Source organism: Macaca nemestrina, chromosome 8 (genome assembly GCF_043159975.1).
Source record: "Macaca nemestrina isolate mMacNem1 chromosome 8, mMacNem.hap1, whole genome shotgun sequence".
NCBI classification, from domain to species: domain Eukaryota; kingdom Metazoa; phylum Chordata; class Mammalia; order Primates; family Cercopithecidae; genus Macaca; species Macaca nemestrina.
In genome coordinates, this window is record NC_092132.1 from 83705774 (window position 1) to 83733081 (window position 27308).

The window sequence follows — 27308 nt, forward strand, 5'->3', positions numbered from 1 at the left end:
GGAAGAATAGAAAGGTGGGCCTTATGTACCTGCCTTGTGGTTTCCCCTTAAGTCCACTACCTAATGCCCACAAACTAATATTTTTTTCGCCTCTACATGCTGTCACTGATCTTGGATTACCAATGACCCCTTTCTCCATTACTGCATTTGCCATTGTTGCTGGGGGGAAAAAAAATCTGTTATAAAGTTACCTGTACTGAGCCTCTGTCAGGGACGTGCTGCTCCGACAGTTTCCCTTGTTAGCAGTCATTCTAAACCTTTTCCACACCCTTCCTTCTTCCAGAGTCATTCCTCTGTAGAGATGATTTTGCTTTCTGCTTTCCTAAGATAATCTAGTGTGGCTTCATTCCATTATTTTCTTCTCTCTTCCCTTTACAACATTACTATCTCAGGATTTTTTTGAGCTATTGTTTCTTCTCTCATTCACTCTTCATTTTTTCAGACATTGCTTCCCTCTGGTTTCCAAAGCCAGCCCTTTCCCTTGAGCCTGTACCTCCTCCTGACCTCATCACCTCTCTCCTGTTATGAACTTAGCTTCTTTTTCTTACGTACATGCCTGCGTTTCCTCGACCTTCCAAACAAAACCCGGATAAAATTCTTCAAACTCTTTTTCCTTTTCTGTCCCCCTCAGAATCTAGGGAAATTCCATATATGATCAGTTTTCTTCTAAGGAAATAAAGAAGGCTGATGTGAGCACCCTAGGTTTTTGGTCACCTTTCCTTCCACATACGTTTTCTCATCATTGTGGCATGACTGCCTTCTCTACTGCTTATAAAACTGTATTCTGAAGAACCTTAAAGGATGTTTAGTAACCAACATAATAAAATAGTGTCCTCATCCTAAACCTTTGTTCATTCCTTCCTTCCTAAAACTGATCATTTCACTTTAAAAAAAAAAAACACACATTTTCTTTTTTAAAAAAAATTAATTTCATTTTATTTTAAATTCCGGGCTACAAATTTTTTTTTTTTTTTTTTTTTTTTGAGGGAGTTTCCCTCTTGTTGCCCAGGCTGGAGTGCAATGGCACGGTCTCAGCTCACCACAGCCTCTGCCTCCTGAGTTCAAGTGATTCTCCTGCTTCAGCCTCCCTAGTAGCTGGGATTACAGGCACCTGCCACCACGGCTAATTTTTGTATTTTTAGTAGAGATGGGGTTTCACCATGTTGGTCAGGCTGGTCTCGAACTCCTGGCCTCAGGTAATCTACCTGCCTCGGCCTCCCAAAATGCTGGGATTACAGGCGTGAGCCACTGCAGCTGGCATAAAAAAAAAAAAAAAAAAAAAAAAAAAAAATTTCTTGACTCTCTTTTTGTTTCATTATTACTTAGGGACTCCTTTATTAACTGTTTTTGGTGGTATGCTTTTTTCAGTCTATATGCTTTTCTTCAGAGACTGAACGTAATAATTGTTTAAATTATTAGCTTGGTCTTTGTTGTGTCAAAAATATTGAAAAATTATTGGCTATGTTTTTAAGTTCAGAAAAACATAAGATGATCCTTTGGAGTTTTGTATCATGCATTGCACTTTGTTCATTTGTTCATTTGTATCACCATAAGGATTTATACCCAAACCAAAAAAGTTTAAAATAAAGTACAGCACTGTTTATTTTTATATGTTTCACTAATCTAATGCTAATCTAATATTTTGGTTTATTCATGACAGAAGTTAACTCTAGTCATTTCATCCATGTAGCTCTTTTTACCTAGATCATAACAGCGGGGGTAGGGAGAGGGCAGTCTGGGTTTCCTCACTCTATTTTTCAATAGGAAAATCTGGATCTGCTGTGGGAGAACATGCAGGAGTCAGGAGGGGAACAGAGCAGTGCTAGAAGTCTATTTTAATGCTTTATGCTAACGTGTTTTACACATTGGATTCTACTCATATATTTAAAAGTGGGTATTACAAGAATAGTTTTGATATTTTATTCTGAAATAAACTTTAGTGGAGTGATTGGAAATAGCTCTCAGTATTACTGGGTGATGCACTGTTTTTGACAGCGTTTAGGAAAGAATCAAGTTTTATCTGTGAAAAATAATTGTTAAACACATGGGACTAAGTACTGGTTGTGGTTACCTATGTATTTCATGTAAGTGGACAAATATAACCATAGTCACTTGTTTCCACTTTTATGTTGTCAACGGTAAGAGATACTAATACATTTTTGAAGAATATTGATATTTCAACCAAAATAAATTACCATTCTCAGATGGATGACCTCAATCGATAGATAGAAATTGCTATCAATAGTGAACGGGGAGGTTTGAACAATCTAATAGTACAAACATCTCATACTGAAAGTAGAAGTTTTGAGAAACGTACAAAGTGGGTTTTAAAATTTACAGCTGGAAAAATGTCAGATGGCTTTGGGGACTTTCTTGTGACCACACCTTAGACCTTAGTTCTTTAGTGACAGGCTATGCCACCCTTCCTGAGGAGATGAACACTAAACATTGCATCTCCAACCCTAATGTGCCTAAGAAATGTACTGGCAACTTGGATTGGAACTTTACAAAGTTTGCCAATACATAGCATAAACCAGCCTTTATGTGACTTAGAGACAGAATTGGGAAGATCAGTTCATTGGGATGCTAAGTACGGCCCGGTTCGAATAAGAGTTAGAGGTATATTGTTAGAGACTCAAAAATAAATCCATTATCAGAACTTTCATTTGCCAAGAGAGGAAACAGAAAGTTATTGCAAAGTTTTTAGAGTGAAAAGTGTAATATGTATATACATAATACTGTCATTCTTACTTGCTCGTGTAATTTTTTAAAAGACAATTCGAACTGATGGAAGAGCAGTGATTGTTCAAACAGTAAAGATGAACTCTATCAAAATATGCTGTCCTTTTTTGGATGGCACGCGATTGAGTAGTGAAGTAAGGTCCTTGGTCCTTCACTCTGGTACTTTTAATTGATCATCTGTGTCCCAAGCGGAAGTCTACCTCTCAGTAGAAAATGCCATTTCCAGAGGCAATTAAGGATTTCTGACACCAACAATTCTTAAAGATCTAAGCCAAATTGTGAAGTTGATTAAATCATAGGCCAATTACAATGCATTTATCTGTTAAAGACAGTGAAAGGAAGGCTTTAAAGTGACAAATAAGAGAGATATTGGAGTATTTTTTAATGATGAATTTAAGTAACAACATGATTTATAGTGGCATTGATTTTACCTATTTAATAGACACTTATTTTTGAATTCCATTAAATTTTCTGTTTATAACCCATTTTCATCTTGTAAATATCAACAGAAGGACCCAGTGGGGTAGCCAAGAGAAAAACTAAGGCTAAAGGTATTTTCATTTTTTCAAACTAGCCTTGAGTGAATCAAGTTTAATGTTTGAAAATGCATGACATTTTCTGGGAATGTTAATCTTGCTACTAATGCTAAACATTATTGCTTTTGGGTCTTGCTTGGGTGCACCTTAGCTTATAAGTAGTTTTATCAAGACTTCATCAAATAATTTTCTGCTTCAAGCCTATAATTTTAAGTCATTATCTTTTCATGTTATCAAAGCTTTGTAACAGTCTTTAAATTAAGAATGTGTATATTATACAAATATCACGTTATATTTGTTATGATGTATATATTAAATTTACATGTACACATCTTACCTTGTTCCCTAAAACCTTTCTTACTTTGATTTCTTTGAATTACTTTTGGGAAAAAAAGATGAAGTCTTCAGTAATTGATTTTATTTCTCCAAAAGCTCTAATGACACTCTGTCTTAGAGCACAGTAAAAGCTAGTGTGATTCAAATCTGTAGTTTTCAGTAAAATGAAAACTTACATGTATAATGTAGAACCCTGCATTACATTGACATAGAATTTGCTGTGTTGGATATTTTAATTCATTAAAAATTATTGACCGGGCACGGTAGCTAACGCCTGTAATCCCAGCATTTTGGGAAGCCGAGGTGAGTGGATCATGAGGTCAGGCATTAGAGACCAGCCTGACCAATATGGTGAAACCCTGTCTCAACTGAAAATACAAATATTAGCTAGGTGGCGGGCACCTGTAATCCCAGCTGCTCAAGAGGCTGAGGCAGGAGAATCGCTTAAACCTGGGAGGTGGAGGTTGCAGTGAGCTGAGATTGTGCCATTGCACTCCAGCCTGGGCAACAGAGTGAGACTCTGTCTCAAAATAATAATAATAATAAATCAGTTATTATACCTGTCAGCCATTTGTAGACTAACAGCTCAATATTACAGCCTGACTTTATATGCCAGCGGTTATTCTTGTTCATATGTTAGTAGTCATATTCTTTGTGGGTAAAGGCATGGGGGATGTGCATGTTTTTCTTTATAAGCCTGTGATAGTCTTGTGATCATTTCAAGGGCTTGGCGTATTGTTCGTAGTTTGTTTTTTGCTGAAATATCAACAGATGAGATATAGTATGTGATTCACAGGGTTTTGTGATTTATATTTTAAATTTCAGGAACTTTTAATGGTTTAACCTATCTCTCCTGAATAATTTCTGGGGACGAAAACAATTTTTACCATCTTATTTTTATAGAAATAGTGATGAAACAAAGGGACAATAAAATATTTTACTTCTTGATCTGGAGAAGCAAATTAAACATTAAAGACTGAATATTTTTAAAAGCAGTTTGCAGAATAAGACATGATAGCATTGCACATGCATTTTACTCTTTTGCAATGCCGGTATCTATGTTACTATTCAAACAGCACTGAAGTAGGATGAAGACTCAGCATGATCCTGAATGAATTCTGTTCTGTATTCTTAAAAGACTTTAATAAGGTTTTTTAGGAAGAACAGAAGAATCTCCTGGTTGATCACCAGGAAATTCAACTAATGGAGAAACCCTATGTGATGTTTTTGTTCGTTAATCAAGATTTTATTAGACAGCCTAGAAAGATATAGTACTTTTAGTGAGCAGTGCAAATCTAATGCTCATTTTGAATACCGTTGGTGCTTTGTAAGTTTTACGTGATTCTGATGGGCAAAAACATCTTTCACATTTTATTATATTAAATAAATATTTCATCTTCTTTGTGCTTAAATGTGGCATTGTTTCTGCTTAAATGTGGCATTGTAAATACCTTACCTTATGATTTCCTCATGAGAGTACAAACAGATGAAATTCAGAGCTTTTGCTAACTGCTTTATTACCATGTAAAGCAAGTTGAAAGCAATACCTTCCATGAGATTTGGAATTAGCTGTGTACTTCATTTAATTGCTCTCGCAACCCTATGAACTAGAAGACATGTGTTAGCTTGAGTGGCTCTACATGAGGTAACAGGGAAACATACTTAAAGGAATACTGATTTCATGATGAACATAAGCAGAAAGGGAATTCTAATTTTTCCTTTTAAATACTACAGATATGTAGTGTTTTTTAAATTTTTAAAATTTAAGTTTCTAAAATTTTAAATCATTTTGCAATTTTAAAATGATTTAAAAATTTCATACACATGACAATTTTTTGCCTAGTTAACTAAGAAAATGAAATTGTATTTAATGTTATTTACATATATTAATCTTCAAAGAAGCACGTGTATTTTAAGGACATATGTTTTTGTTTGAGTTAAACATTTTAAATTATCTTTGTATATATTCTTACAAATTACGAAAACTTTGTTCTTATGTTGCCAGTGTTCCTTTAATTATGTTGTTATAGTTATGAAGTGTGAGTTAATAGTTTGTGTAAAGTACTGCTTTCATGGTGCAGTTTTATAATATTGCATGTTAATGTTTTAAGATAAGTCATACTATATTTCAAGATGGAAAATATGACAAGCTTCTAGCATTTTTTAATAGTTGATATTTTATAGAGGTTTGCATCTATTTTTAGCCACCATAAAGACTAGTGAATTAAAGTAACTTTCTGAATGTGCATTTCCTGTGTGTGGAGAAAAAGAGAATACCTTTTCACTAACTTCCTGTTCTGTGATTAAGAGATCTTGTCAATAAACATTTTTTCCTTTAATTGGAAAATCTGAAAGTTAAAGAACTCACTAAAGAAGAGCTCAAGAAGGAGAAAGAGAAACCTGAGTCAAGGAAGGAAAGTAAGAATGAAGAGAGAAAAAAGGGGAAGAAAGAAAAAGAGGATGACCGAAAGGATAAGAAAATTGCTGATGCAGACCTATCCAGGAAGGAGTCTCCTAAGGGTAAAAAGGACAGAGAAAAAGAGAAAGTGGACCTAGAAAAAAGTGCCAAAACCAAGGAAAATAGGAAAAAATCAACAAATATAAAGGATGTTTCTAGTAAAATGGCATCCAGAGACAAAGATGACAGAAAGGAAAGTAGAAGTTCTACCAGATATGCACACTTAACAAAGGGAGGTACCCAGAAAAGAAACTACTAAAGCTCTGGCATCATCATCTCCGAACATGGTCATGTTCCAGATTGCAATTTGTTACAAAATGGAAAACTGCAATTTGTTACAAAACGGAAAATGTAATATTGCTCTGATTGGTGAAAGTGTGTAAATTAGCCATTGAATGTATTATTGGTGCTCAGCAAGTAAATTATCTGAAATTTACATATACCGTCTCATGCTTCTAAATGTAAAAACACTTTAAAAATATGTCATAGAATATGATGTAATAACTTCTATTTATTGATCATGTATTCCTACAAATGTATATGTGTCATGAATTTTTATAAATTAATGTATTAAATACTTTCATTGACGTTAAATAAGAATATTAAGATATTAAATGTTATTTCTATGCAGAAAAAAAAAAAGCCTTGTAACTTCTTCAAGTGTGCTAAATACTCAGGGAGATAGGATTTGCCCTTTGTTTTCTTCCCTCCTTCCCCTTCCTGCTTCCCTGTTTTTCATGGGCACCTCCCCAGGCTCATGTGTCACTGCCTTCCCTGAGTTCCCCACCTCTAGCCCTCCCGCAGCCTTTCAGGGGCCGTTCTTCAGGCTTTTCATGGGTTCTCCTTCCCCTTTTCCCTCTTCTCTCCCCTCTTCTAGTCTCCCTCCCCAAGTCTTTTACTCTCTCCTTTCCTTCACTCCTCACCTCACCCCTGCCCCTCACTCCTGCATGCTTCTCACTCCTGACCTCCTTACAACAACCCCACCATTTTCCCCTCATCTAGTACATAGTGCTTACCGTGTGCCACATACACTGCTTCGAGAACTCTGGCCATAGCTACGAATAAAGAGGAGAACTGTATTTAGAAGAACAATTTCAGAACACTTTTATTTATGATACCTTTATAGTCTTGGAATAACTGTAGAAAGGTTTTAATTATTTCAGATTAGGATATACTTTCATTTTTTTTTTTTTTTTTTTTTTTTTTTTTTTGAGACGGAGTCTCGCTCTGTAGCCCAGGCTGGAGTGCAGTGGCCGGATCTCAGCTCACTGCAAGCTCCGCCTCCCGGGTTAACGCCATTCTCCGACCTCAGCCTCCCGAGTAGCTGGGACTACAAGCGCTGCCACCTCGCCCGGCTATTTTTTGTATTTCTTAGTAGAGACGGGGTTTCACCGTGTTAGCCAGGATGGTCTCGAACTCCTGACCTCGTGATCCGCCCATCTCGGCCTCCCAAAGTGCTGGGATTACAGGCTTGAGCCACCGCGCCCGGCCAGGATATACTTTCATTTTATACCACACTGTTTTTCTATTATTTTGGTTGAGTGGCATACATTTTTCATATTTGATTGTGTCATTATTGTTTACCATTTCTAAGGAATTGCAAATGTAATCTCTAAATAGAGATCAGAATTTAGCACCTCAGAAAACGTTTAATAAAAGTGAAGTTTTAGTCAGAAATATAATTCTACAAATGGTTTGTACTATTCGATGCCTCAAATATTAAATATCTAATTGTGACTACTGTGAAATGCAGTTAGTTGATAATGATAAAATCTTTGTGGTAGCATTTTTTATTCTGTTATTGTTAACCTTATTAACAACAGAATCAAAAATGCTACCACAAATATTTTATTTTCAAATAGGGTTATTAATAACAGAATAAAAAATGCTACCACCATATTTTTTAAAACGTATTTCTTTACTTTTTTTTGAAGGTCTTAAAAATAGAGATTTTTGGCCTAGTTAAAGATATTTCAACTTAGAAATGAGTACATTTAAGTGTAAATATTTCTAAATGTATTGTACACCTTTTTCTTAATGTTAACGCCTTTTACTATTTAAAGTCAAATACTTTATGACATTTAGTTGACAGAAATTTCAACTTAATAGAATTATGCAACAGAGATGAAGTCCTAGAGAATAATATCTCTAATATAATCCTGTTATTTTATTGCTTAAAAACTAACACAACTTGGAGTTTTATGTTTTGATTAGTCAGGATTCATCTTAGCTCACTTCCCAGGTCTTCACTGTGCTGGTTTCTGCCTGACTTACTCTATTTGGAGATGCTACCACTTGGTAACCAAGATGGCCCTCAGCAGGCTCTAGACTAGTCTTTCTAATTTACCAACCCCAATGCAGATGGCTCTGGGAGAGAGAATTCCAGTTGGCTTGCTTAGGCCTGGTGAACATCTGGGACCATTTTTGTAGTTGAAGATGGCGATTCTTCCCAGGCGCACACCTGTGCACAAAGCTTTGGAGTGGGAGTTGAGTGGGTCCCACTCAAACTTCATCAAACATAGGGCTTCTGGGACAAGAAAGTGAGGCTTTGAGAACTGGACAGAACAAGAAGCAGAACATGTCCCCCAGGCATATGAAAGTTAAACGATTCTCAAACCATATCCCCATGTTAGATCTTTTCTCATGAGATAAATTGAATGCTTTTTTAAAAAACTTACGTACAAAATGTTAAGTGCTGTCTTCTCTAAAGATTTTCTGTTCTCCCTTGAAGAAGGGCAAACAATTATAAGTGAATTTGTTGAGAGCATTCTAGTAATTTTTACCTTAGTTTTTAAGCTCAATGTCTATGGGGCAGAAAATACATAAATACTAAATTCTAAACAAATGAGTGAAAATATTTTGGAATAACCTAATCATCATAAGCACATAAGAATTGTCTATTGCTATTTAGTACAGTACTTTGAAATGTTTTGGCTATATCATTGATTTTTTCCTTTGACTGTTAGCTCAAGAATTGAAACCCCTCAGCTAAAACATTTAAAGATCCTTTAAAAGCACTTGTAGACTAGAACTTGTTTTATTTTTTCCCTTCTCTCTTCTTTTCCCCTTTCCTTCTCTTTTCTTTCTTTTTGTAAATGTTTCAACTAACTTTTATTGAAGTTGAAGTCACACTTTATCCAACTGCCTTAACACTTAAGCTTCAAGTAAAAACAAGCTTTCAGTCATGATTAGTGGGTTAAAGTCATGCATTGCACTCTCAGTTTTACACTTTTTATTCAGTAGGTTGTTTCTGTATTGTTTACTTCATATTGTTTTCTAAATATAATTAAAACCAGAAAGATTACCTTTTTAAATAAGCCAGCTACAACAGGGACAAGGAATTCACAATACTAAGTAGTTGGGGGTCAGAAGCTGTTTTTGGGAAGACCTGGAAGGGGATAATTACTAAAAATGTAAGTTTATTTTGCCTTATCCCTGACAACATTTGATTTAAATTATATTATGACATCATACTTACAAACCTTTTAAATGACATTATTGGCATAGTTTTCGTAAACTTTGTAAGAAAAAGACATTTCACATTTTAGTAGCACAGTCATTATTAAGATAGTCAATTTTGTGAAAATAATTGAGTGCCAATGAATTTTTCCAAGGGTGATCTTATATCTTCTATATATTGTAATATTTAGATACTTCCTTCTGAAGCACTTACATCATCATTGAATTTTTTGTCATTTGTTGTTTCACCTAGTTTCTGTTTCATTTTCTAATGGCTTCATATGTATATGAATTTTAGTTATTCCTAACATCATTAGTGTCACCATTTTGAATTTTTTTAAAAAACAAGATTTTCAATTTTACTTTATAGGTAATTTGCATTGTATATAGATGATCCTCTCAAAATTTCACAATGAGATACTGATGAAGAAATTGATATAAATCAGTCAGCATGAACACTCTAATTAATCCAGAGGACTACTTGAGTTAATTCTGTACGTAGTTGTTTTATTGAGAATATTTTATATTATGACCTGTTCAGCTATTCAAGTTTGTAACATCAGAGGTCCTCATAATAATACTTGGATAATAAAGATTCCCCATAGACACTTGCATTGAAAAACAAAAGGAGTAAACAAGTATCATTTTTAATTTGAAATGTTTTAAGTTAACTGTAATGTTATTGTCCATGAAATGGGTCTGGTGACTTAGGCTCTATCTCTTCACATTTATTTCTTTCTCGTGTGTCTTCAATTGTTCCTTCTTCTGTTAATGCCCACTGGTAATAATTCTCAAAATTGATTGCTCAGAATATTCCATTGTAAAATGCATCTTGGAAATGGTTGTTTTCCTCATTTGTAAACTGAAGACCATGGCTGTTCCTCAAGGTAGTTCTCAGAAGCAGTCAATGTTGCATATGTGTCAACAGCCAGCACATTGTTGGGCATTCTGTTTCCCTTTTTCATTGGTAGAATAATAATAGTAATAGTCAACCAAGATGTCTCACTCAGGGTTTAAAAACTTGGAAGCACTGAAACTGTGATTCCTGTTCCTACTTTTGTCAACAGATTGCAAAACAAATATTTAAGTCCTTTATCCTTTATAATGAATGTGTCTTTGTGAAATGAGTATACTGGAGCCTGATTTATTCTACTGAGATCATTGAGGGAGCGAATGCAAATAATTATAAATGTTACACATGGGTGAAGCTATAAGAATGCTTAGTTTTTAAAAGAATATTGTGACGACATGAAAACGCAAGATATAAAGGCTAGACAAAAAGTTACGAAATAAACTATAGCCTTAAGTATATGATACAATCAAGAAGCCTAATAACCAGCCTAATTGTGAAAAACTTATGTTTGTTTTGTATTCAGATCACATTTTTCCATAGACGTGATTTTATGGTCTTCAGAGATTATTTTTTACTGTGGTCCACAAAAATTGATTTAATTCTAATATCCAGTTCTGCAAGTCTCATTGTAACTATGTTTCTATGGAAAGTGCATCTATCATTCTGCCTTGGGATATTAGGAATATATTTAGTTTTACTTCTGAATGTTCTCCAGAATTTCTTGGGTTACATCCATGGTGTTAAATTCATTCAGATACCTTACATGGACAAAAATCATGGATTGACTGACATAATTGTAAAGCCCAGGAGTAGTTTTGGCTTTTTTCTTTTGTTATGCTGGATCTAGGTGCTCAAACCATGTTCTCAACCTCCACCTGTCTATGGACCCTCAAGAGTGTTGGCTTTCTTCTCAGGCAGTCTCGTGTGCTCATCTTCAACCGTACTCCTTATGGGGTAGGAGATAAGAAAGCTGTGATTGGTGACACCCTGGGATATGTGAGTGCCCACTTTTAAAGTGTTGGGTAAAGAAGAATTGGATTCCCCTAAGGAAGTTAGTGTGTTTTTGCCAGAAGGAGGAGGAATTGGTGCACTGAAAGTAGGCAGATGGTGGAGTTTGTTTCTCCTTTTTCTACCCATTCCATTCCTACTTCTCCCCCTGCCCAAATACAGAGGTGAATGGGATGGGCCAAAATAGGTATTTCAGAATAAGAAACTATGGAGCTAAACATTGGGTACTCATGGGCATAAAGATGGAAACGAGACACTAGAACTTCTAGAGAGGGGGAGAGGGTGGGAGACAAGGGTTGAAAAACTAACATTTGGGTGCTATGCTCATTACCTGAGTGATGGAATCATTCACATTCTAAATTTCAAAATCACACAATATACCCATGCAACAAACTTGCATGTGCTCCTTGAATCTAAATAGAAATTGAAATTATATTTAAAAATAAAAATAAAAAAACTAGGGAGAAGAGAGAGATCTCATTCCAAACAATTATTGGTCAACAATAGTTTCAGACCATTGAAAGAATATAAGAGAATGTTGACCTGGTAATAAATATTGCCATTTAGATGTCAGGTAATGAAGTTTATTTTGCTGTTAAGCTCTCTCCATTTTGCCCCATTCTGTTTAGAAGGAAAGTTTTTGTGTTTAGGAAACTAAAGGATGGGTGATATGTAGCAGACCCATCAGGTTATTTTCATGAAAACCTAGTTTGGGATAATCTGAAAGATTTCCTCAATAACAGTCTTTAGTCTCTTATCCTTTCTTCTCCTTTTGCCTAAGAATATAATTGTGTAAGCTAGATGTTTATTCCTTAGCTATCATTTTTACATAGGAATCAATTTCTGCAAGAGCTCTGTAAGCCCTACAAAGCAGAAAGTCATCCATTTCTTTCTTCTTTGTTCTCATGTAATGTCTCATTTGATTTCACTTTATGTATCTATTTTTTGCTCCATGTTAAGTCAGGTATGCATACATCATAGAAGTCTGCCTCTTGTTTCCATCTTCTTTGCCTTATGTATCACTTCTCTTGTATCCTACTAGAGGAACATGATCTATGCTTAAAGCTCTTATTGTTTTTGATAATTATATAACACCAACATGCTGTGTCTATAATTCCCATTTATTGACTCAACTAATATTTTTTAGTATCTACAGCATGTCGGGGAATGGGCAAGGCATGGGGGATACAAGAGATTGAGGTGGCTGCAATCCCTGCAGTGAAATGCTATGAAATAAGCAAAGGGCTGAGGGAGAAAGTAATGAGACTGGAGCAATTGTCAGTACAACCCACTAGTCCCTCCACCTAGAATGTGCTCCTGAACATGCTCCTGCTCTGTGTGGTGGGCTACCTTTGTCTCTCCCACAGGACCCAGCCCAGTCATCACCTCTGCACTCAGATGTCTCTGACCCTCCCAAGTGGCTGCACCCCGCATACTCCAGTTGTCACCCTCACCACCTTGCCTCATTCCTGGACTTTGCTGCCAGACTACGATTTATCTCGAGCACCTTTCCTAATAACTGACACTAATAGGCATTCAGTGTTTGTTTATTGAATGGTGAATATACCAAACAAATTATCTAAAAAATTTCAGGTGTATATATACCATTGAAGAATATTCAAGAAGAAAAAATCGTGTGTGTGTGTTTTTAAAGAACCCAAAAGATTGTTCAGTAATTGCAGTGTTTTAACTACCTTGGAAGTTGCCTGTGACTGGCAGGGAGGGGATGTAAAGATTTTTTTTTAGAAGAAATAAATGGTAATTTTTTGGAAAAATACTTATTTAAATTATCTCACTTAATTCTTAAAGCCCTTCTTAGGGGTCCTGTTTTGTCCCCTTTTTTGCATTTGTGGAAACCAAAAAGTGTAGCTGTGGTTAACGCTGAGATAGAATTCAAATGGAATTCAAAGGCATCCTCTTGTCCCAGGTGCCTGAACTCTTACAAACCATGCTGAGTTGCATGTCCTTTAACTGTATTTTTCATGATGTTAAAGTGAGTCCACTCTCACCAGTCTTTGTTGAGTCCCTTCATTGGTGCTGAAACCAGGCTCTTGGGAACCTTATTGGCAGTGTTTAATTCTTTTGTAATTTATGTCTGTTTGAAGTCTGTCTGTCCAGCTTGGGTTACATAAAGATGCTTTGAATCTGGAATGGCTGTTACTGCATATCATGGGGCAGCTGTGAGTACCTGGTGGTCTCAGAATTTTGATAAGTTCTGAGACTGCTGTTGGTATACTGAGGAAGATCTGCATTCACCGATTATACAGGCCAGGAGCAACAGCGAGGATTAGCATAGTTTCCTAGTATGCATGCCTTTCTGGTGTATTGATTTCCCAGAATATTTCTCAAATTTCATGTACCTATGAGCCTTATTCTTGGGGTAAATTGATTTATACTGCTAGACTCCTCACAATTGACACAGTACCACTTCTGAGCACTTACCCTTCACAGATAACCCTAGCTGGAGTAACCTGAATTAGTAAGGACACGTTTTCTTTCATCTGTACACCTTTGAATTAGTAAACCAAAGATTAAAACACTAATTTTAAAAAACATTCTAGCTTTTTATGGGCTAGGTGTATGAAATTCTATGAAACAAAATAAGTTTATAATTGTTTGCCAGGTTTTTTTGAGGGAGTGGCTTGCTTATAACTCTTATGAGAAGTAAATCCTTTGTGTTCCCTCAAGTTCACAGTCCTTGGATCCAGCATCCAGGGCCTTTCTGATATGCACACCTCTCTTGGTGCCTCAGCCACCTTTCTCCTTGGCGCCAAATGTGTTCCCAGTTGAGGAATTTCTTACAGTCACGTGCTTCATGCTAACATTTTGGTTAAGGATGGGCTACATGTATTATAGCGGTCCCATAAGATCATAGTGCCATGTTTATACTGTACCTTTTCTATGTTTAGATTCACAAGTACTTTGTGTTACAATTGTCTGTAGTATTCGGTACAGTATGTGCTGTACAGTTTTGTAGCCTGGGAACAATAGGATATTGCATACAGTCTAGGTGTGTGGCAGGCTATACCTTCTAAGTTTGCCTAGGCACACTGCGATGTTCCCACAATTGTAAAATTTCTAATGGCTCATTTCAAGGTGCATTTCCACACATTCCTCAGAATATATCTCTATTGTTAAGCAACAGGTGACTGAACTTGCAGTTCCCTACCTGAAACAGACGTGTAACTTACATAGCCACATCCCTGATTTCCTTCAGGGTCTGTTCACATGTTATCAGTGAGTCCTTTTGACCAAGTATTATGAATAGTCCCACCCCTACTTTTCCCTTATGTACTTCTGTTCCGTGTCTTCCCCGTACCATCTGTCCCCATCCAATATACTCTAAGTAGTTCATGTTTCTTATTTTTTAAATTGCTCTCTCCCCCAGAAGGTAGATGTGTTGTTTTCATTTACTGTAGAATAATGCCTTGAATTAATATATGCTAAATATTTGTTGAATGATTAAACACAACATACAATTTAGTAAGTTTACAACTACTACATATTTATGGAAAGAAATATATTGATTCTTTCTCATTATGGGCAACAGTGAATAAAGTAAGTTAATCTTGGGCTTGGGTATTTGTGTTATTTATCATATTTGCTGTAAGTGGTTGATTCAAAGTGCTGATTTCATTTGCTTTTCATAGCTTCATCTAATTTTAATTGAAATTGGAGGGGCAATTATATAGTGATTAAATGCAAATGTTTTATAATTTCCAAATTTATCTGATGAACCGAAAGAACTAAAACCGAGTTATGTTTTAAGGGAATTAATGTGTTTTCCAAATCATGTTGTGGCCATTGCTGTGGACTGGCAGTAACTATTCACCATACGTAATGACTGGAAGGCAGCTGTGGACACCCTGTTCCTTTTGCCAGCGTAGGAATGGAAGTGGGTCCCAGTCCTGATGATTAACACTGAAAAGGAAGACTTCTGGCAGCTTTTGGAAAAGATTTCCTGAAACCTAAGAAAGAAGCAGAGCAAGAGATGCTCCTTTTGCTTCTGGATATCGCCTTGTCTGAAAAAGAAGCTTGCAGCTGGGGAGCTCTGATTGCCAGCCTGAGGGTGAAGCTTGACCTGCAATGCAGCCAGCTGCCTCTGCACTTCTTGTTTAGTTAGATGATAAATTTCCTTCCTGTTCAACCATTGTAAGCTGGCATTTTGGTAACTGCAGCCCCAGGAACATCAAAACACATCTCATGTCATAACTTTGAACGTCATAATGTCATAATTTTGAATATTTATTTCATTGCAACATCATTGCCACTTGTACCTCATAATAAATCCATTTGAACACCTTTCCTATGACTGAATTGAGCTTATATGCATTTACTTTTCTTAATTCATTTTTGCTTGCTTTTTCCCTCAAATTTTAGAACTAAAATGAGTTTGGATGGCAAAAAGTTTTTTTGGAAATACTGAAATAAAATCTTGTAGGGCAAATTCATCCATATGGGTTGTTAAAGCACTTGTAGTCTAGAATATGTTTTTGTTAAGTTTTAAAAAGTTTATAGAGGTCTAGAGGAGGAAATGTATAATATGATCTCAGCTTCTTTGAAGTTTACAATATTGTTTATTTTTGTACTGATTTCATGTCTGGAAATAGCTATGACCAGGTATTAATTATTTTATAATATACCTTCCACTTTGGACAGGGCAAAAAAGTCAATATTTTTTGCTATGTGCTTTTGCTTTCTCCTGTGTTTCCTATGTTTTGCAATTTCAATTTTAGAAACAAATAAGTTCAAGTTGGCTAGAGAAAGTTGACTCTCAGAGGCATTGTATGTCGGAATGTTGGCATACTAGTAGTATTTGAACATGTAGCATTATAATTTTTTTTTCAAATGAAACTTCTAAACTCATTAAGAATGGGGTTTTCAGGCAGTTTAAATCTTTATCGTTTGGTGAGAAAACATTTCATTGCTTGTATAATACATGGAACACAGTTTGAGAGCCTGCTACAAGTGGGGTCAGTGAAGGATGACCCTGTAATTTTTCATTCAGACAGATAGTTTCGAGAGTGAAATAATTCCAGGACAGCAGACATAAACTGGGAGTGTCTCAGGCAAACTAGACTCATGGCACTGAAATGATGGATGCTGGAGTAGAAATATGGATCTCTGGTACATAGGAGTAGAGAAGTACTAATGTGAGTCGCCTTCCCTCTTCTACTCAGCTACTGGAATGCGCCTAAGAAGCCCTGGCCCTGCAGGGAATCTCCACAGCCATTTAGACTTAGCAGAGTAGTCACATCACTGGGTGTATTCAGCTCTTCAGCAAGTGTTCATTGAGCAATTGCTATGTGCCAAGTGTTAGCTGAAGTGCTGAGAGTGATAAATTACTTGATTCTTGAGATTCTTAAGCTTTTTCCCATTCATTCAGCAGAACTTGGCAATGAATCATTCCGTACCTGTTCCATTAACAGTTGAGGGAAGTAAAAATGATTGTTTAAATGGTAAAAGGGAGGGCAGCCCTAAATTTGAATTTGAAATATGATGTCTTTTACTAGGCCTTCATCTCTACCCCCTCCTCCCTGAACTTGAACTACAATTAGGACCTCTGTATAATCCCTTTGCAATCTTTACAGTTAGAGATAACTTAGGTGTCGAACACAACTGACACAACTGTATGTGTTGGTGTCAGGTGTACTAGTAGTGAGTTTTGTGTGGAAATAGTGTTGCAAATGGTAACTGCAGGAAATGTAAGTGATGCGGCAGGGTCCTGTGTATCTGTCTCTGTTTCTTCTAAAATTTGGAAAGAGGAACGTGGGAGTATGTTTTTGTCGATAAAAGAAAAATGAAGAGACATAGAAAAAACAGTGAAAAAGGAAAAATAATAAAAAAGAAGAGTAATACATCGAAATGAGAATTTTCCAGACCACATTAGTGTGCATACATGAGTTGCACAGAGCTGCTTAAGATTAGAACACTGCCCTTCATGTCACCTTGACCTTCCTGCCGCAGGCTGTGCATGCACAGAGCATTCCCTTTAGTGACTATGCTTGCTAGGAGATTCTTAATGAGGTCAGGAGCAGTCCAGGATCAGCAAACGGAATCTTTGAACTCTTGAATTTAGCTCTTTTCCAAATAGTTGGATTTAATTGAGGATCTGTTTTAATGTTCCACATACAAAATACCAAATAACTTCAAATAACTAACTTAATATAATAGATTTTAGACTGGCTTTAACTTTAAAATCAGTTTTCACATACCCTGATATCTTATTTTTCTTAGGACTTGTAAAAGGAAGAAGAACTTTTAAATTTTCATATATTTTAGCTGTTATAGAATAATATGATTACTTGTAGGGGTTTCCTTTAGAAGATAATAAATAGTTATGTATGATTTCTTTTTCTTTTTAACTTTTTCAAGTAGAATAAATAAAGATATAAGTGAGAACACTGAGTGTACCTGAATAACAGAAAGTTCAAGTGCGTCTTAGTTGCCTCATTGCTGAATTCAAACTTCAGGACTTAGGAATTAATCGCTTATGAGCACAAAAGGAGCTTGAACTCATATTGAACTTTTGGCAGGTTTAGACATGACTATTTTAGAGATTCATGAACATTTAAACAATGATTTTGTTTTAATTTGAAGTAAAAAGCTAACTTAGACAAAGATATTAACACATGAGCCTTTAATATGAAGTTGAAGAGTAAACTATTTTCCTACCTCACTTTTTAAGCATGCAATTTTAGAAACTATTCATTACCTGCACTATTGATTAAATGTTTGAGAATATTATTTTTCCTGGTTTAATATGACAGAAAACCCCACAAAAACTCAAGTTAACTTTGTGAATAAAAAAATGCAGGACTTAAAGAGAGATCTACTTCAGAGCCAGCAGTCCCGCCAGAAGAGGCTGAGCCACACGCTGAGCCCGAGGAGCAGGCTCCTGTGGAGGCAGGTAAGCTTGTCCTCATCCTCGAGTCTCGCCCAGGTGTGCCTGAACCTGACAGGTATCCCCATTTGCAGAATCCTGCTTTACCTGGAATTTGTTTCACATTGTTTACAGAATAAATATCTACTTTTTTTCTCTTCTGAAATTATATAGTATTTTTCTAGTAGAAATTGGCACAGGATAATTTTAATTTTTAAGATCAGCTCTAAGGCAGACAGTTGTTCTTTGTCCAAAACCACACATTTAGGAACATCATGAACTGAATGTTGTTTCTTGATTCCAATTCCAGCACTACTGTACTATATTACCTTGAAAGTGAAAATATACACAATTCTACACTCGTGTTATCATTTGTCACGTGATTTAATAGATCTAGTGGTTTCTCAATCTTTTTTATATGAGGGTCTCTTGTCTATCTTAAAAGACTTCCCAAACCTCCCTGTGGCCATCTATGGAGCCTGTTTTGTGTCTACATGGGTTCATAAATTAAGCATCTCTGTAGTTAACCCAAAGTCTATGACTATAGGTAAGAAAATCGTGAAATATTTTAATAAGTTAGTAAATTGAATAGTCTCTAAATCTCTGGTTTTCTTATGCCACCTATTGGAAGTTTAAGGAATGACACTACGTATTTACTGAAAAGTACTGGATCCAAATGGTACTTTGGCTGATTTTATCACTGTGTGCTGAGGAATAACATTTAATTTTTCTTCCTTTAAGGCCAATATGTTGCTCTGAGTTTTGTTATTTGTTGAATTTTTAATCCTAGGACAATGTATTCTTTCTCATTCCTGTAGAATTGCTATGATCATACCATAGCTCCAGAACAGAGAGTAACTTTTAAGACATTTTATTGAGATTTAGCACCTCAAATTTTACTTTGTACTAAAATAAAACCGCTCTTGACCCCTACATTTCTTTTTATCTGCCACCTAATCCCTCTCCTCTCTATAATAGCCACAATTTTGAAAGAAGAATCCACAATTACTTTTTTACCTTATTTTCCATTCACTTTTTTAACCCACTACACTCCAGCTTCTGCATCTTCCAGTCCCCTCCAGAGGAGAGAATATTTGAATATTTATTTCATTGCAAAATTATGGAAAGCTGAAATGACATGGAGCCCTCACTAAGTTGAAAGCCGGTGCTAATAGCAGATGATTCTGGAGAAGTGTGTGAGGGCTCAGTTGTGGAGGTATTATATTCTGCTCCTAGGAACTGAGGCTTTCACCAGTTTGGGCAAAGATAGCCATTAAAGAGTGAGCAGAGTGCACCACCCTCCACTTCTGGTAACTCAAATTATATTCTCTTTGGATGGTGATTTCAGCAGTTATGAACCTGGAAATCCAGTTAGGAAGCTATCTTAGGCTTTGTGAGAGCGGATGGCAATCGGCAGACTATAATTGCGCAAGACTACATATATAAATGGCTTGTGAAATAAACAATTATTAAAAATAGGCATTTTTATGCTTTGGAAATGATTTTGTAGTGTGATTAGCATAGCAGATATTACATTTAAACTTTATTTCCCTCTATGAAAGCTTTGTTCTTCCCACTTTATTTTATCATTATTGCAAATTTTATTAACTAGAAACTAGAGTCATTTTGCTTTTAATAAGGCTCTTTTGTTAAATAAAAATCTGAGCCTGACTTAGTTTTCTTTCTTTAAAAATCTTATTGAAAGTCTTTTAACACTTAAGTCTGTTGATAGAATAAAACAAATTTCACATATCTACCATATTTGCCAGCACAGAACAAAAAATGGTAAGCTGACAGAGAAATAATGCATAGTTGCTTAGTCAAATGTGTTCATTTTAATGTGTATGCACCAATATCGTGTTTGAGTGTTAGGGGTCCATATTAATGTTTGAACTTTTCTACTTAGCTATGTTTTGCAATTATTTTAGAACCTCAGAATATCGAAGATGAAGCAAAAGAACAAATTCAGTCCCTTCTTCATGAAATGGTACATGCAGAACATGGTATGAATTAAAATCTGCTCTTTGTTTTGAGTTACTAAAATAACACTTAGTTATGTAAAATGACTTGGACATTTGTTTTAAAATGTAAAGGCTAATTGGGTGTTTGCGTTTTTTAAAAAGTTTTTGAATTCAAAGTTAGAGAACAGGTGTTGTTTTTGAAATAGCACCAAACTTGCTTTATTCCACTTCACTGTGGAGGAACTCATTGCATACATCTAAGAAAGAACTGGTGGGAATAAATGAGAATGAACAGATTGAAAACAGTGATCCATCAGGAACAGAAGGGGAGGGCGGAGAGGAGGAAAGTGGGACACAGGCCCACGGTCAGGCTTATCCAGGTGTTGTCCTCCACCTCGATTTCGCTTATGGTTGGCTGGTCACCACAACAAAAACGAAGACACATTTAATTGCATAGGTTGCACTAAGCAGACAGGAAAAAGAAACGAGAATATAAAACATTTTCCCAGTACTTAAATTTTAAAATTTCTCATGGCGAGCTCTGTGTAGAGGATTCTAAGTAATAATCCAGAAACTAATGTTTTAAGGTTTTATAAGGCTGCTTCTTGAAGCATCCCTTGATAAAAACAGAGATCGTGATCCCAAAACGTAACTCAAGAAGGGATTGTGGAGTGGGCAGGATGCTCTGGAATCCTGATTCTCCTGATGATTTGGTGATCCAAGGGTGGCCTAAAAGAAAATAAAATCATGTTTCTTAAAAACAAACAATGCCCTATGGTATAAACTGTTTGTTGCCAGTAGATGCTGGGGGTGTAGGAGCCTGTACCCTTTTATTTCTAGCTTCTTTGCCGCCTGGAAAGCTACTCACTGGCCTGTATGAGCAAGTGCAGGCTTCCCCTTCCTCAAGCCTTCCCTCCCCACCGCACCACAACTTTAACTTAACAGAAGGAAAATCCAGTCTAAATAAATAAGTGATTTAAATATAATGGGGTAAGTGCTGTTATGGTAATAAAACACGGGATGCTCTTTAGGTCTTACTCAGAAGCGGGGTCAGAAGCGGCTGGTGTAGACCTTTGCCAGGCCAGTGCTATTTTAAGCAGAGGGCATATGCCAGAGACAGGAAAGGACCTGAAAGTAGTTCAGAATGGATGGCACATGGAATGTGTAGGTGGCGAGTCATGAGAAAAAGAGTATTTTTTACTTGATTCTAAGAGTAACTGAAGCCATTGGGGAAGGTATTTAGGAGTGTTATGCCTTCTGTCTGTAGCATGAAAAATGCATGGGAGGGATTCAAGAGTGCAGCTGGGAGACGAGATGTAGGTTGTACAGGTAATGATGATTTGGGATGGTAGCAAACTTGCCTCAGCCAAAGGAGGGGGTGGAGAGAAATAGACCCCTAAGATGTTTAGGCGGTGGGAGGTGGGCAGGCAGCCAAAAGAGGGAAGCAGTCAAGTCTAGCACCGTGTCCTGGCCACAGCCTCCTTCTTGGACTTGTTCTTTTCTTTAATCACATTTAGAAAATCACATTTATGGCTCATGGCTATAAATATTCTTTGTATGTTGATAGCTTTTAAATATATAGCTGCAGCCCTGATTGCTCATCTAAACTCTGGGTTTACCTAACTGCATACTTGGCATCTCAATTTGGATGTCTTATGGATGTCTCAGACTTAAAGCATGCCTGCCACAGAACTCATGATTATTCTCACACCTCACAGCTCCTCCTCACCCCAATCCTCCCCAAATTTCTTATGCTAGTCTTTTATATTTTAGTTAATGGTCCTCCTACCTTCTTAGTTGCTTAATTTGAAAACTCGAGAGTTTTCTTTGATTTTTCTTCTCTCCTCAGATATAATCCATCAGCAAATCCTGTCAGCATTGCCCCAGCACTGACTTTGGCTCTCTAGGGCCTCGGTGTGACTGTGGCTTCTTGCCATGACCATTGCAGTAGCACAGTAGCATCCCGCTGGGTCTCCCTGTTTCCATACTTGCTCCTCTGTAACCTGTGCTTAATGTGGCCCAGCCAGTTGTGCCTTGTCTGATCCCAGCCTCTTTTTCCCCTTCAGTGACTTTTCTCTAGCCCAGCTGGCCTCTCTTTTCCTTGTAATTGCCAAGCCTATCACTGTTTTGGCACCTCTGCACCTGGTATATCTTTCGCTGAGATGTGTGTCCCACCCCTGCCCAATCATATCTCTCAGACTGAACATAACTTCCCTGCCTCCATCATGGTGCATTCACAACTGGATTCAGGTCCTGCATCTGCCATTAATTAGCCGTGTGGCTTTAGCACAGTTTTTCAAGTTCTTCATCTTTCAAAGTAGGATACCAGTACCTACCTCACAGGGAGAATATAACAGCTGCAGAGGGCTTGACCGTGCCTAGAGTCTCGTGAACCCTTAGGAAATTTTTCATGGTAGGCTGTCACTGAGCAGTGGAGACTCAAAGATAGTGTTCAATGTTTGACTGGTTTCCTTACAGAAAACAGGAATACTTCCATTGAACAGCTGCATATGAAAGCTAAATCCTGCTAGTGTAAAAATCATCAAATTTCAGTGGATAGAATGAAAGCAGAATAAGGAAAGAGGAGTGTGATAAAAAGAAAAAGAGAAAGAAAATGGGCAACAGAAATTCAAATTGGTGGTTTGCTGAATAGCAGAAAATCTGAAATGAGGAAAAACAATATTGCAAGCTATGAGAAGACAGAAAACAAATAGCATCAACATAAATAGGCCTGCCTGATTCACTAACACCCAAGAGCATCACCTTGCCACACTAAAGGGAGAGTAACTAAGGAAGGCTTCTTGCAGTCTGGGCTGGGGTTGCGGGTAGGGTGATTCAGTAGCTGTACAAATGACAATGTCATTATTACTCTAATAATGATGATAGTCACACCTAGATACTTAGGGCCAGGCATTTTTCTAAGTGTTTTAATCTTCACAATAATGTTACAAAGAGGTATTATTCTCATTTTATGGGAGGGAAATCTGTGGCACAGGGTAGTTAAGTAATTTGCCCACAGTCACGCAGCTGGTATGGAAGAGCCTGAATCTACAGCCATGCATTCCAGACACCATACTCCTCCTAATCCCTGAACTGCACTGCAAAGCCAAGTCCTGCCCATTCACGTTCTTTAGAGTATTTTACACAGGAGATACTCTGCTGGAAGCCAGATCAAGTTACGTTGGGATGAAATACCCGGTCTTAACCATGTTGCAGTGGAATAATGTAACATGTCCAACCTCTACACAAAAGAAGCAGAGCAGTTCAGTATATCATAGAAGTTAATCACAGAAGAGAAAGTGGGCATCTTTGCATTACTTAAAGCCTAATAGGAACTTTTGAATATATAGTATGATTCGGGTAAACCTGTGACCTAGCATATAATTCATTTTTATTTATTTTTTATTTTATTTTATTTATTTTTTTGAGACAGTCTCACTGTGTCACCCAGGCTGGAGTACAGTGGCAACATCTTGGCTAACTGCAACTTCTGCCTCCCAGGTTCAATCAGTTCTCCTGCCTCAGCCTCCCAAGTAGCTGGGACTACAGGCACGGGCCACCACGCCTGACTAATTGTTGTACTTTTAGTAGAGATGGAGTTTTACCATGTTGGCCAGACAGGTCTTGAACTCCTGACCTCAAGCGATCTGCCTGCCTCAGCCTCCCAAAGTGCTGGGATTGCAGGCGTGAGCCGCCATGCCTGGCCCTAGCATATAATTTAGATAGGTGGCTAGTTACTCTTTGCTATAGAATATTTGAATAGTCATTTAAAGTTGTTACCTGGAATTCTGTGTAAATTCCCAGGAAAAGGCCATAGAGTAGCCTTTTCTCTGACCTGAGGATAATTGAAGAGGCAAATATATTAGTAATAATTAGGAATTATTTTATTCATTCATCAAATATTTAATGAGTGCTTCCTGTGGCTAGACATGGCCCTAGGTGGCTGGGAATATATAATGAATAAAATATATAAGCTTCCTGTCCTGATATACAACATCCTAATGAGAGGAAACCTGTCCCCCACCACATATACTTAGGCAGATTAGCACTTGGCCAGAGGAAGAAAATAGCTGTAGAGTGGACAATGGTGTCTTCAGTGGCCAAAAGGAGGGGCAGGGGAAGCCCCAGCAGCAGGAGCAGGTGTGTGGCGGCCCTTCACAAGGGGCTTTCGTGTCTCAGTTGGCTGTTGCCAGTGGGTCCTCACTATAGACCAGTGTCACTTTGTTCATTGTCATAGTTGAAGGAGAAGACTTGCAACAAGAAGATGGACCCACAGGAGAACCACAACAAGAGGATGACGAGTTTCTTACGGTGACTGTTGTAGGTGATAGATTTGAGACCCTGGAAGTCGAAGTATCTCATGAAGGTAGAACATTTTTTTTTCAAGTTTCAGGATAAAATATAATCAATGACTTATAATTACTGAAGTTTTTCTTAAACCCCTTTAAAATGGATATTTAACTTTTGCTTAGATTTTTAAAAGTTGACGCTTAAAGCTTCAATTAAAGTGAATTTTTTCTTAAAATAGATATCTTGATTTTGGTTCAAAGCACTTTTCAGGAAAACTCAGAATATACAAATTTCTTATAAATAGTAAGTCAAATACTTCAGGAAACTAGTGTTACTGTATTCTTCTGCTTAGGGTGCTATTTGTTAAATGAAATTCAAACAACTGATGAAATATTGGACGTGATAATCTATCACAGGCTCATGTTCTTACATGAACTCTGTAATTACAGTGAGCAAAACACAATTCTTAGCTTCTGTACCAGGCATTGGCAAACTTTTTTTTGTAGATAGCCAAAGAGTAAATATTTCAGGTTCCCCAGATCATACAGACTCTGTTCAGCTACTCAACTCTGCCATCACAGCATAAAAGCAGCCTTCGATGGTTCCTAAATGGGTCAGTGTGACTGTGTTTTTATATAACTTATTTATAAAATCCTACCCAACATGGCTGGTAAATGCAGCGGCTTGAGCACAGCTCACTCCAGCCTTGACCTCCCAGGCTCAAGCAATCCTCCCACCTCAGCCTCTCCTGTAGCTGGAACCACAGACATATGCTTCCATGCCCTGCCAATTTTTAAATTTTTTATAGTGGCAAGGTGGTTATGTCGCCCAGGCTGTCTCAAACTCCTGGCCTCAAGCAGTTCTCCTGCCTCAGCTTCCCAAAGTGTTGGGATTTCAGGCATAAGCCGTTGTGTGTCCAGTTAGCAAACACTTTTTAAAAGCATAAAAATAATGAAAAGTAGTTTATCTACTTTGCACAATACTAAATATTTTGGAAAATAACTTTAGAAGCAGGTAGCTCCTACTTTATGAGTACATGTATTTCCAAAAACTTATATCCATGCCTATTGTTTAGAGCAGGAAATGCACTTTCCCATAAAAATATGGGATGGTTTTGTTTTCAAAAGAATTGTATATAGTGCATAATTTTCTGTTTAAAAATACAAGCACACAATCCTTTTGAACATCTATATGATTGTTTTTTGCTGCAGTACACATTGAAAATAGGCACTTACAGACTAGCTTCAGAACTTTATCCCTTTAGTAATCATTTATGTCATGATTTCTTTGGAACAGTGTTTCCAATTTCTGAGTAGGGATACTGATAAAATGATTTCCACATTTCCTGTTGCTTCTTCTCTCCAGTCTTTGGCCAAAATGGCTCAGTAAGATTGACAGTTGCTCAGAATTTTGTATCTACATGTTGCTTATGCAACAAATTTCAGTTAAGATGCTCAAATAAACAGAAGCATGAGGAATTTGATATTCTTAAAGTTAGGAGTCACAGATTGGGAGTAGGAAGAAACACTTCTAAGAAGTTCACAAATTGCAGAAACCTTACTTTCTGCTCTAATCTTTAATTAGGACATAGATGCAGTTTGAACTTAAAAGTTGGTTGTTAAAAGTCTTCAGAAAATAAAAATATTTATTCTTTATATGTGTATTAAATAAAATTAACAAGGTCATAAGTGTGGTGACGGTCATACAATGGCAGCTCTTTTGCTATCTGAGGTGTATGGGTTAAGTGTTCAACACATTTACCCTTCAGCTCCCTAAGGGTGTAAAGCCTCTGCCACTGTTTTTCTCTGTTCCCATCCATAGTTGCTGTACTTTTGCTCTAGAAAATGGTAGGACAGGTCCAGGAAATAGCACATTCTACTGGGATGTGAAGTGGGTTAGAAATGAACAGCTTTCCTGGTTTGGCCTGTGTCACTGTCACTCTAAGTTGTCCTCTCTCTTTAGTCCAAGGGTGGTGGTTGTCAGCCTTGTGGGGTTGAGTGGATCGAGAAGAATGTGTGAGACATCCCACAGTGTAGTTCTAGTGAAATATAAAAGTGTTAAACAGCCTTTTAATTGATAATCCCATTTTTTAATTTTTTAAATAAAATTAATGATAAGCATAGATTCAAAGTACTTATACAGGATATATACATACCATTTTGTAAAAGCAGTAAATATCAATCTAATATATATATTTTTTCAGAAACCGAGCATAGTTACCATGTGGAAGAGACAGGTGAGATTTTAATTTAATACTATTATTTCTTAATTAGGGTGAGTCTTCCTTTAAAAGGGCATCATAAAGTACATAATATCTATTATTAATGATATATTTAAATATACATAGCATATACAATTAATAATTTTATCATATGTTTTATAATTTATGATATTTCTTTTTGAATATGCTTTTTTGTGTTTTGACGCCTATTTCCTGAGGATAAATTCTCAGTAGGATTACTAGTTCAAAAGATATAATGGAATTGCATGTTTTGTAGCTTTCAATTACAAAGTCAACGAAAGGTCTAAATCATGTTTTGTCACATGCCAGCGCGCTTAAAGGGCATGGCCACGGGAGGTGGACGCATCATCTGTTAGCACTTTACTGTTTTGCGGTTCGAGTATAAACCAATTGATAACGGTCCCCTCTTATTCATCTTTGCATTTGGCATTTAACACACTTAATACCTATTTGTTCCAGGAATGAGCATGTTTGAATATCATTATGACTTGATTTTGCATTTCTATCATAACTAAAAAGTGTGTCTTTCTGGTTTCGAAT

At 36.7% G+C, this 27308-nt stretch overlaps 1 protein-coding gene across 40 annotated transcripts in view; it reads left to right on the forward strand.

The window, feature by feature from the left end:
- Positions 1-27308, forward strand: part of LOC105482229 (aspartate beta-hydroxylase) — a 221339-nt gene that overhangs the window by 53143 nt on the left and 140888 nt on the right. For 16 of the 40 annotated variants that reach the window (XM_071068186.1, XM_071068191.1, XM_071068188.1 and 13 more), the window contains 4 exons: positions 18210-18302; positions 20204-20278; positions 24474-24602; positions 26730-26762. In XM_071068186.1, the coding sequence (XP_070924287.1) occupies positions 18210-18302; positions 20204-20278; positions 24474-24602; positions 26730-26762 (330 nt within the window). Of the gene's footprint in view, positions 1-3251; positions 3294-5969; positions 15698-18209; positions 18303-20203; positions 20279-24473; positions 24603-26729; positions 26763-27308 lie in introns of those variants that run through there. The other 24 variants (XM_071068198.1, XM_071068201.1, XM_071068199.1 and 21 more) reach the window with 4 other exon arrangements.